This window comes from Cydia splendana, chromosome Z, assembly GCF_910591565.1.
Source record: "Cydia splendana chromosome Z, ilCydSple1.2, whole genome shotgun sequence".
In the NCBI taxonomy this organism is placed as follows: Eukaryota; Metazoa; Arthropoda; class Insecta; order Lepidoptera; family Tortricidae; genus Cydia; species Cydia splendana.
In genome coordinates this window covers 32793539-32805903 of record NC_085987.1, presented here as the reverse complement: position 1 = coordinate 32805903, position 12365 = coordinate 32793539, and the positions used below count along the sequence as shown (strand labels likewise).

The following is a 12365-nucleotide window of genomic DNA, read 5'->3' as shown; positions in this document are numbered from 1 at the left end:
TTGACATAAAGGATAACGTCCGACGTCCGACGTCTTTTTATATGACGGCTGATCGGTGCTGGTGTGGTGCTTTCCATAGAAAACAAAGCTCCGGGGGCTCCGGCCCGGTCTAACGTGAGTCCTCCTTAAATTATTAATTTATTACCTTTTTAGGTATCTGATAAATAAATCAATTATAAGTTTTCTACTATTTTCAATGCAAAAAAGTAAATTGACTATGAAATAGGTAATAAGTGTGCAGGCATCAAGTAGGTATGCATCTGAGTATTGAAATTCAATTGAAATGAAATATTCTACGAATGTTAATAAATCAGTAGTAAATACCTACCAATTATTATCTATCAACATGTTCGAGCTTACATAGGTACATACAATCTTTCGTTACCTATGTTATGATAAATTATAACAAAGAATAGCGGCTCAATTCGGAAAATGAATTAGAATTCTACTAGACTTCAACAAGTTACGATACGGATAATTTAAAGATATTTGTAAGATAGATATGTCAAATTTGACGTTTCCGCGATTCTGGAGGTCCTCTTGAACGATTTCGACAAGTTATGACTGATATCCAAGTCACATCTAGTCGATATCTAATGTAGATCTAGTTGATCTCTAAATCGTCTCAAGATCTTGTGATTATCTCGAAATCCGAATAGGCCTGTAGGTAACTCGAAAAAGCCGCAGGGCTCATCGTTGCGAAGTCTAAGCGCGCTTTCCATTGAATGGAAAAATGCACTGCGGAGCCGGTTCCTTCATACCTTCCGGATTCCCAACCTGCTACTCTAGGTCAGCCTCGCGTCGCCCTGTCTCGCTCCCTCGTACACCGTCAGACGGAGATTACAAGTTCGATTTAGGGTCGCGTCGCCCTAACCCAGATTGTCTGCGCTCGGCCCGTGTTATAGCTCTAAGATCGCCGCCTGGAATCGATTTTGCACTACGTAAATGGACATGAAATTTTATTCACATCGCATATTTTATTCTGCCGTGCTATTTAGTAGCAAATGTTCATACCAAATATTTATACACATACTAATCTAGACTAGTATTAGGTGCATGCAAATTTGTATTCAAGTAAAAGTTAGTTATCAGCTTATTATGAACGCTTACAAATTTTACGTATTGAATAGCATATACGACACTAAATTGTACAGTGTGAGGGAACAGTCGCGGCGCATTTACTTATCGATAATCTGATAAAGTTACGGGGCAATATTAGTCTTCAGCGCTGTTTGAACATGGTATCTAACACCATTCGCGGATTTTAACTTTATCAGAGTCCTTAATGTTTAAAACTTACATTTACTTTGTGATAGTAGTCTGATACGAGGACACCTATCTGTACAAAAATATATTGCAGCTAAATACGTCAGTAAGATTTTGCGGTTTATTTTACAGATAATCAATTGACCCATTGATTTCTTATCGTCAAAGTAACACCTAATACCTACGGACAAGTAGTGCAGTGGGTGTAAAAGTGAATGCCAAAATATTGTGGACATAACTTGACGAGATACATTTTAATTATAAGCAAGTATTTAAGGTACTAACATAGGGTTTAGGTTTACATACATTATACATTAATATTTTATTATAAGTACCTAAGTTCCGAAACACTTCCGTTTTCGGTGATCTTGGGACTTTTTAGCCAGATTACGTCGCAGCACAGCGCAGAGGAACCAACAAACTTTACTAATATATGTAGCTAATGGTATGTACTTTGTAGAGATACTGTGTAGATACATATAAAGGCATAATCGATCGGTATTGAGTGCGATCATTGTGTTCGTCAGTTGGACCGTGAATCCTGTCACTATACTCCCGCCCCTCGCCCCTCTCCCCGTTCATATTATGAATCTCATTTACGTTTGTGCTTACGCAACTGAGTAAAGTCACCGAAGTGTATAATGCTAATTGAAACTAAGGGCGCAATGCCCAATATCAATGCAGAGCGTATTATTAGATAATTTAGAAGCATTAAACTTCATTAGATGTCAATTATTTTCTTTAATTTTATGATAAGCGCGAATTTTGAAGTAGGGTGACCAAAATGTACAAATAAAAGAAACTTGATGTAATGAAGATACCGATAAATAGTAGGTAGGTTTGTTGTTACTTATTCAAAGAATGCAGTAAGAAAAGTATATTTTGACGACCGGTCTGGCCTACCGGGTAGTGACCCTGCCTGTGAAGCCGATGGTCTTGGGTTCGAATCCCGGTAAGGGCATTTATTTGTGTGATGAATACAAATATTTGTTCCTGAGTCATGTATATAAGTATGTATTTATCTATATAAGGGCCAGTTGCACCAACCACATTTGACAGACTGATCAACGTCAGTCGGCGCGCCGGCGCTTTACTATGAAACTTTCCAAAAAAAATATTTAGCGAACTCTTTAACGATACAGTTTGGTGCAACCGACCCTAAGTATGTATATCGTCGCCTAGCACTACCCATATTACAAGCTTTGTTTAGTTTGGGGCTAGGTTGATTTGATCTGTGTAAGATGTCCCCTGATATTTATTATTTATTTATATTTAATAATACCTTACCATTTATTAACAATTGCACCGCGTAATTTTAAAATTAGCTTTAAATAAATTGTACTTATCGAAATGTGGCAAAGCATTCATCATAAATGTACATATATGCAGGTTTATATATGTTTATTTTCTTTACGTTTGCACCTACTTATATAGTAGATCACGTAGGAATTAATAACTCAATTAAGTGCGTTAGTAGCTATTAGTTTAATTCTCATATGTAAGTAGTCCCCCGGTCACCGGCTACCGTGACGTAACGTGGATGTGGAGGAAGCGAACAATGGCCGATGTCACAGTGCGCGCGGCTCTAATGGTGCGTTTAATATTATTTTACACGCTACACGCACGCACGGGAAAACATTCCTACGTGCCTAGTTCCCGTACATTTACGAAACTCACTTTAGTTTAGATTAGAGGCACAATGCAGGCACTATCAATTTAATGCTGATACCAATTTATGTAAATTTCGACGTATAAGTATTCATGCTACCCATAACATTTTTTTTTAATGTATAACGAATCATTTTAACCTAAAAACGTATTTAGAGACATTTAATAATCTAATGAAATAAAGATCAAAATTCATAAAACAGTTCGCATGCACGAGTTACTATGAAAATATCCAGATCGCTATACTTAGGTGAAAATTATATCGATCAAACTTCAAATAAATTTCGATTAAAAGTCTTTTTACACTTCCAGAGATTTGAAAATATCATAAATCCATATACAGGAGGTTATTTTTTTCTAAATATAATGACGCCACACGATACGTCTCTCTTACTACCACTACAACTCTATATTCCCCGAATTACCCGAATATATTGGAAACCGATAAACAGTAGGTAGCTTACTTATTTGACTCTTTTATTACATATTTGTCTCTTACGCGGCATAAATTGGTGAATCCTCCTAACGAAATACACGTGCGCTACCGGATTCTATAGACACATTGTTTCTCATATCTCCTAAATGATATACGTACTTTTTAACTTTGTTTTTATAAATCTAAATAGCAACAATGAGCACGAGAATCATTGAAGTGTGCGAAGGAAGCCAACATTTTTATCGTTATTAGGTTGTGTGCCGTGACGCGCGACTCCTGCTGAACATATCGCATCAGATTCAAATGACCAATCACGCTATGATCCCTTCTTTTTAGGGTTCCATAGCTAAAACGTCAAAAATGGTGCCCTTATAATATATTCACGCCCGTCTCTCGGATCATGTCACAGCAATTTTACCCGGAAACTAGAATTTAAATATCTATTGATATTGTTAACTCGTCCTACGTCAACTTTCAGTAACACCAAATTTGTCTGATGCTATTAAGTACAGTTACAATAGAAAATCGAATGAAACGTCCTGAACTCATAAGAGCTTGGAGAACAGGGCGCGTATGGGTTAGTTTAGTAGTTACGATGTTATTTATTTATTGTGGCTATTTGATTGACCTCTACTATATCGAAATGTAACTAAATAAAACGCGTTTCGAAAATCCAAAAAAAACCCCACTCCCCTTGATTTGAAGGTTAACTGGAAGGGATCCCTTAACTTAAAGGGATAAGTTCGCCTAAGGTACTAATGAGGAATGTTATTTTTCCTGTTTTGTTCTCTGACTCACACTTGGCAGGTTTTTTTTTTAAATACCTGAATTGGGCAGCTATACTATGTTTATAAAGTTGCATTTTAAAATTAAATCCATAACATTAGCAAATCGTCTAGATATATATGGGCCATTTTATTTAAAGTTGTCCCTGTACAAATTTGGGATTTTTTATGTTATTTCTACTCAGAATCATGAGCTCTTTATCCTAATAGGAGAAAAAAAGTGTCCCAAAATTTCCACACAATTTTCGATGTTTCCATTCCGTGACCACCATACAAAGTCTATGAAAAATGGTAACGGAATGGAAATAAAAACCTTGGGACACTTTTTTTCTCCTATTAGGATAGAAAGAGCTCGTGAAAAGAAAAGAAAAGTGTAGGGGACTACTTTAAATAAAATGGCCCATATAGTAGGTATAAAACAATCGATTTCCAATCTAGCGTACTATACAATTTGTTCATAATGTAAGTATTATGAACAAATTGCTGAAACAAAAACCAAGTGCGTTCTTTTATTTAGGTTTGCACTTGTTATAAGTGCAATCAGAAATTAGTAATGCAAATAAAGATAGTGTTTTGTTGTAGCTGTAACTGCCAATCGAAAAGGTTTTTAATCTCAAGTTACGTGCCGTTAGAGATTATACAGGTAAGGTGGAAAGTTATATGGGTAACCGACAAAACTCAACTTTTTCGAGTGTGTAGGTATTTTAGGATAGGTTTTAAATAAGAGGTACCTTCGCCCACACTGTTCAATGACAGTTCGTAAACCTTATTACACTAGTAGTTCGCCCCAAACTGGGAACTCGCTGTTTGCTAAAAACTATTAAGGGCGATTAATTTAGTTGCACTAAGTAGGTCGGCAATGGATCGAAAATCACGTGCGATTTATTACAAGGTCTGTGGAGCCCTTAACTAATAGATATGTGTCACCATAGAGATTAAAATAAACTGTATATCTGTAGTAAGCCGTAATGTTTCTTGTCAAATATCAAATACCTATAGGTATTATGTTTATTATATTTCGTTTTTATCTTTCTAATTATTTAAAAACAGGTAAATTTAAAACAATATTATAGATATGTAAGCCGAGCACTTTCATTTGATACCAAACTCGACCATTATTTCTTGCAAATAAGAAGACCAGAATAGCAAGACCCCTTGATCGAGCCTGCTCATAATTTAATGACTAAAATATAATGCTCTCAACTATACGTTTACCCAATATCATCTAAATTAGTACAAATTTACTTAAGTTATTGTCCATCAAACTATCCTCTGATAGCTCAGGTTAAAAACATCGAAATGCCGGGAGTGCCCCAGCCAGTCGTGTGTTCTAAGTTGAATGTAAGAACTTCGCTTCGCTTCGCTTCGCTTCGCTCGCTCGTTCGAGACGGCATAAGGTCCACCGATGGACAGTTAAGAGTGTTGCGGTTTGTACGTTAGAACTCGATAGCTCAAATCTCGATAACCCTCAATAATTTAAAATAAAGGTTAAGAATAACAAAATATGGTACCTAAGTATATTATTTTGTTACAGTCTACTCAAACTAATTACTATAGTTATTTTATAAGTGGTACCGTGGCCGTCGAAAGCGCGACCCTCCGTTCTGGACTTCTCACCCCCCGTGCAGTTCAGGTGGGGATTTTAAATAGGTATAGAACAAATGAAGTAGAGTTACTCGTGATACTTAGTTTCGTTTTTTAGTCCTCCGTAATAAATGTGTTTATTATAATATAGGCTGAAATCGGGGTTTAATTTTTTTTATAGTTTTACATGATTTTGACTATAAAAAAAATACTGTATTTGTTTTTAATTTTTTTTACATTAACCAACATTGTTTTATTGTTTGGGTTTAGATTGTTAATATCAATTATACAAATGTAATTTTTTAAGTGGATTATTTAAAATAAAATAATGTACTTAAGATTTTTTTATACATTATATCTATAAACTATAATAATACGAGTAACACTTATAAATTTTAATCACAGGCTTATATAATATTTAATCAGTTAATCAGCCGAGCTTTATTTTAAATGCCTTATAATGTTTTCCTGACAACGCAATATTGAGATTGTTATAAAATACAACTCAATTGAATGCAGATTTGTTTTATGTATCTTTTTTATTATATTTTTTTTATGTTCACATGTAGTGGATACCACATACCTACCAACCTACCTACCTAGCCACCTAGTTAGCCACTTCTGCTGTAGACTAAACTTGTTGAAAATACACCCCTATCAAATACAAATAGGTCTCCAGAGAGTAGAGGCAAGAAGAAGATTAGCTGAACTGACCTGCATCTGCATCTGAAACCATGAGTCGAGAAGGCCGGGCGCGTGCGGAGCGGCCCAGCGACTGCCGCCAGGGACTATCTGAAAAATAACCAACCCCTTCATATTTTATACCATCGAATGCTATAGCATTTATATCATTATGTCATTATCTCTTGGATTAAAAAAAGTATATATGTCATGCTGCGAAAGTAAAGTAAGTAGGCCCTTAGTGAATGCTTTTGTAGAAGGAGGTTGAGAATATTATGTACTTATTTAATTAACTATGCTTCGTATCTCAAATATATTAAATAGCTCGTATTAGCGAAAACATCTGAATAAGTCATAGCCGTGCGCATGTCAAGCCCGAGGCCGTTACCGATTTACGTACTAGTGCTACCATTCCATGAGCACTAATTAGTAATTAGTGTCTTTAATTGAGTGTAAAAAGCATCCCACCATTTAATCGCATTTATAAGCATCTATACACTCAGTAAAATTCTTTTTCCATTTGTCTGTTTGCCCCCATCCGACTATTATCAAAGTAGTTAACAATTCAAATCTTATATTTTATTATATTGCCTTCGCATCGACATCAATTCTATCTGCATTTGGGCTAATAATAAAAAGTTGACATCGAAGCCATTCATTCAAAAGTATCAGCTTATTATGCAAATCTTAAGATTGGAAACCATTCGACACTGTGTATTGTGGACAACAGACCATTCCTATTATTCATAAGTAACCGTACAACTTCCCAATTCATAAACCGTTTTCACCGCGATTGTAAACCTTCCACTAACTACTACTACTTGACCTATGTTAACTTGGCCGTAGGTACCTACATATTATAACATGCTTTTTTAGAACCTACTATCTATTAGAGTAACTTAGATTAAGAGCAAAATATGTAATATGCATATATTTAAGTAATGGTTCGCGTACTGCGCAGCTGTGGAGAGAATTTCCCGATATGTTTTGGGCAGAGATAATTGCCAAAAAAAGCTTGTTATGACAGCTTCAACATTAGTTACCTCTACGTAAACTAGAACAGCCCCTAAAACTGGTTGACAGGAGACTGGAGTACATTACAGAGTAATGACAAGGACCATATACACTTATATACGCAGGGGACCAGAGGGCTGGCCTGTATTTTGCTCAACGCGTTAGTATTGCCATACAACGTGGCAATGCGGCCAGCCTTCTGGGCACACTGCCCATCGGCAGTGACTTGGGGGACGTTATTTATTTATAGGCGTTTTATTTTAAGTTTATTTAGTTTAGAGATAGTATATTTATTGTTATTTTTAAGCTAATTTTACGTTTTATATTTATTTAATAGTGTTGTAATAAATCATACTTATATACCTAGTACATATATGGTCCTTGGTAATGACATGCTCTGAGCATGTGGCATTCAATTATTTTATTTAATAAATTTCTCAAGCACCTTCTTGCAGTATTGCAGTCGCTTAACGCTCTTTGTAGTAAGTAGGTACCCTGTAAAACGTGATTACGTTTTGGCACGATGTGTGACTGATGGGAACTGATCACAACGAGTGTCAAGAGGTAAGAACAACGTCAAAACGTGGTACCTATTAGAGGATACCTAATAGTTATAAAAAAAAATCAATAAAAGTCATTTAAAACAAAAATGTGTCAAATTAATAGTCGAACCAGGACGTCTACCACCAGTTTTTACATTGACATAACGCTCACGTCTACGTAATTTACTTTCTGTACATCTCGCTTGCACTAATATGCGAGTACGAGCGAGATGCATAGAAAGTAAGTTACGTAGACGTGAGAGTATATGTCAATGTCAAAACTGATGGTAGATGTACAGGGGTTTATTTAGGTACAAATTACAAAAAGTAGGTTTAGTACTTACTTACAATGTAAATATACTAACATCACAAAGATTATTTAAAAAATTGGTTTGCATAACATTTTATTAGGAATCGATACTGAAAAAATCACTGTTACGCATAATTCTGAACTTTGATAACATTGATAAAAAAAAACCTAGTCTGTTCTCAGCTTTTCTTAAGAAGGGGCGTAAAGCCAGGAGATTAGAAGAAAACAAAAGAAACGACGCGTCGCGCAAAACTTGCGACGAAATACTTAAGTATACGGCCATCGCGCGGGTTTTACCTTATATCTCAATTACTCTGAAAATAATATATTATACTTCTGTTTAACATTTTGCTCGACAGATCCCTCGGCTATATCTCTATTCTATAATAAAATTATACCTAAGTACTTCTGTAGTATGTAATGTAACGATATTATAACTGAAAAAAAGTTTCAGTTATTGTTTATGGTAATGTTACGCACCTTAAGGCACCGCACACAAAGACAGCTATGCAACTGCTAGCACCGTATATAATAGTACATTTCAATGCAAGTGTGAAAAGTATGTTATTAAGTACGAGTCCCGAGATGTATTTTATGAGCCGTAGGCGAATAAAAGACACGGGACAAGTAAATAATAACACTTTCACACGTACATTTAACGACGTTTTTTGATACATTTGCGAAAAAATCACAGTAAAATAAATATTGGTAACATGAGTATTACACTTACATTTACGAATTTTCCCTTGAACTTAAATGATATTGCATATTATATATTATTCATCACTATAAACTACGTTCAGCGTTGATTTACATTGCCTCAATTAATCACATAAACTCATTTAATACAAAAACACTTTTACACTTGCAATTTAAGATAATTATTTTGATTTGATACAACTAAATTTCAAGTGAAAATGGCGGGCGCCGGTTTTACTTTTTAATTTTTTCTGTTAACGACAGCCAACGTGGCAATGATAGTTCCATTCAGCCAAATAATAAATAAGTTTTTTAGTGAAATATCGTATTTTATAACGTTTTATTTATATAATAACAAATAAATATTTACTTTATTTCGTGTAAAAATACTTTTACGTACGTAATAAATGTCCAATGGCAAAATAAAAATATATTAAGTTTTTGAACATCCAAACTCTTTGGTGTGGACGTATCAAATACGGTCAGAATTAAATTTAAAAAAGCTGGAAAAGTAAAAAGCACTAGTTCGCGAAAAACAACTTTGCGAACGCTAAACAGCTACGTAAAGTAGCACTTTTTGAGCAACTGTATTAAAAAAAGTTTTTTTGCGGCGGGCGGGAGCGGTCCCGGCGCGGCCGTCGGCGTCGGCCGGCGTTGATGTCTTTTCCACTGCGCCCGCTTGCGGCTGTTATCCCGCAAACCTTTGCGTTTTTACGTACTAATCCATTTACACGTCCTGATTTATTTAAAAGCGTATGGTTTAAGAGGATAGTGGACGACGGTTTCTCCATACAAACGTAGTCCCAATATTCCTCCACGGATATTGTTGTTATGGAACATATTTTAGCATAATTTATTGTTAACCATAACTATGCCCCTTCCTTTGAATTTATTAGATTTTTCGTTTATTACTATAGTTGATGGGAGCGAAAAACAAATTCTATACAAATTTTTAAAAGCTCCTAACACTGTTAATAATTAATAAACGAGCCTATCCGTTGTTAAAATACATCAAATTGCGTAACAATATTTTCTATAATGTTAATATTGAGATAGGAAAATGGGGACTACGTTTGAAATATGATGAGTTTAAGTTGTTGATTATAGATTAATAGATATTTTTATGGGAACTTCGAAATACTCATTGCGATTGTTAAGTTTAGTTTCGTGATAGTTTAACTTGATTTTGAACGTTACTATTCATTTATAAGAGGTACCGTAAAATGGGGTGAGTAGGTGCAAAACTGACATTCAAACCTCGATAACATTTTATTTTTACATATGCAAACTGAATGGTGTACATAATAAGTGTTCCGGACGTTTGTATTTTAGGTTTTATTTTATTTTGGGTAGTTCCATTTCATAACTTTGTCGATAAACAGGAAATCCCACCTCACCCCGTAGTCCCTCGTATTTGGGGTGAGTTGATTGTTGGATCGATTTTTTTTATTAGTATATAGCTCCATTTTAAATTGGAATACATTATTTTTGTAGCAGTAGCCTTAAAATTCCATTTCACCCCCCTCTCATTCCTTCTCTCCCCATTCATAATCCATCTCTCCCCGCGAACCCTACTCACCCCATTTTACGGTACTTCTTCAGTATGTAAATGAACATAAACAATTAAAGCTAAAACAGTTTACTACTAAAACTAATTGATGTAAAGTCTTATCCGATGTATCAATTGGTCCTGAGTAACAATGATAAATAGTTACTTATTAATGGTATACACAGGTAATGATACTTTTTACAAATGAACATAACAATGTTTTAAATATTTACCAATTGATTGCACAAAGTTTCAGATATTTAGCTTGCATTGATAATGCAATAAAATAACGCACTACTATTAAATATATAAAAAATAACTTAATTATCTATAATCAATCAGTATGAGTTGCATTAAATATAATAATAATGTCCGTAATGACCTCCGTACATTCGTCTGAAAATCTTGAAGGTTTTAGAAACTGATAAAAATTACCGTAATGTAGTATACAGACCATGGGGATACCTATTTGTGATCTAGAGTCCACGTATATTCCTGATCCTGCTCAGGTCGATGTGGTGGATCAGCGCAACTAATGAGAGTTTTGATTTCGGCTTTAGCACTAGATAAGACCAAAACACTTAACCTCGTAATTACACCTGCACTTCGGAAAACATAGAGCGTATCGACATCCTGGACCCTACTGCTATATAGAGCTGAAGGCTGTACCGGGAACAACCCAACTCCAAATAGCGCCGGCGCAAGCTCGTAGCCCAATTCGGAGTCACATCGAAACGGTTCCGCCGGTGGAAACTGCACTTGAGTAAATTTGCACAAACTATGTGGTATGCGGATCGAAGTTCCAGAATGTGAGGGCTCCTCGTACCTGGTCGCCCACAAGGTCCTCGGCAGCTCTGATCGCGCAGCAGGCCTCCATTCCCGGCGAGCCGGGCGTCGCGTCGCGGATCGGGGCGCGACTGTCACGCGAGGGCCATGCGCACGCCTGCGCGCGGCTGCTGCGCGAGACACACTGCGTGCGATAGGTGATAGCCGCCGCGACCTCCTTCGCGGGGTTGCAATGAAAGTGATTAGGTTCTTGCGCGACTGATAACGAGGGCTAGCGCTGCGGAACACTGCTTTCCAGTTGGTTCTTTGTGTACGTGGCGTGGCCGGCCGTAGGTAATTCAGAATACCTACTTACCTCCGATACATTTTGATTCGTACCTACACTGAAACTAATACCTACGATACTTTTATCGTAATACATTTACTGACATACCTATACGAATATTCGTATTCGTGGTACCTACATCAACGTTAGTGATGCAACAAATAAGAATACGAATATTCGAATTCGCCGAATACTATAAATTTATTCGTATTTTTAGTGCTCGCTTAAAATTTCTAACGTGTCAATTAAATAGGTACCTACCTGTCCTACCTACACTAATTATGTCGTATTATCGCTGCTAGGAAGAAGGGCGCAACTGACAGGAATTTGAAACTTTAAAACCTACAACTTCTGCTGTAACTATAAAAAGACGTAAACACTTACAGTAAAAAGATTTAGAAAGATATTGGTTTACTATTTACGCGTATATTAAACGATTTTTTTATAACTTGTGGCTCTGTAAGCTCAAAATTTAGTGAACCATAAAAGCTCAGCCTATTTAAAAAAATCTTAAACTGAAACTACAAAATTATGGAATTTGCTCATAAAATTTCACGAGAATCAGTTGAGAAATTAGACCCGTAGAGGCGAGCAGCGAGCAGCCGGATATACGAAAGAATTTTTTTGCCCAAGCTGAAATGGAGAACTTCGCTTTTACTCGATTAATTCATATACCTAAATGTTTTGCGTTTGCATCGCCAGTCCTAGAAAATGAACGTG

At 35.9% G+C, this 12365-nt stretch overlaps 1 protein-coding gene across 1 annotated transcript in view; it reads right to left on the bottom strand.

The window, feature by feature from the left end:
- LOC134804920 (dendritic arbor reduction protein 1-like) overlaps positions 1-11665 on the bottom strand; it is a 69651-nt gene extending 57986 nt beyond the window's left edge. The window contains exons 1-2 of the mRNA XM_063778240.1: positions 11361-11665; positions 6454-6531 (exon numbers count right to left, since the gene is read on the bottom strand). Of these exons, the coding sequence (XP_063634310.1) occupies positions 6454-6531; positions 11361-11411 (129 nt within the window). The 5' untranslated portion in view covers positions 11412-11665. The remainder of the gene's footprint in view (positions 1-6453; positions 6532-11360) is intronic.
- Between the last annotated feature and the right edge of the window lie 700 nt (positions 11666-12365).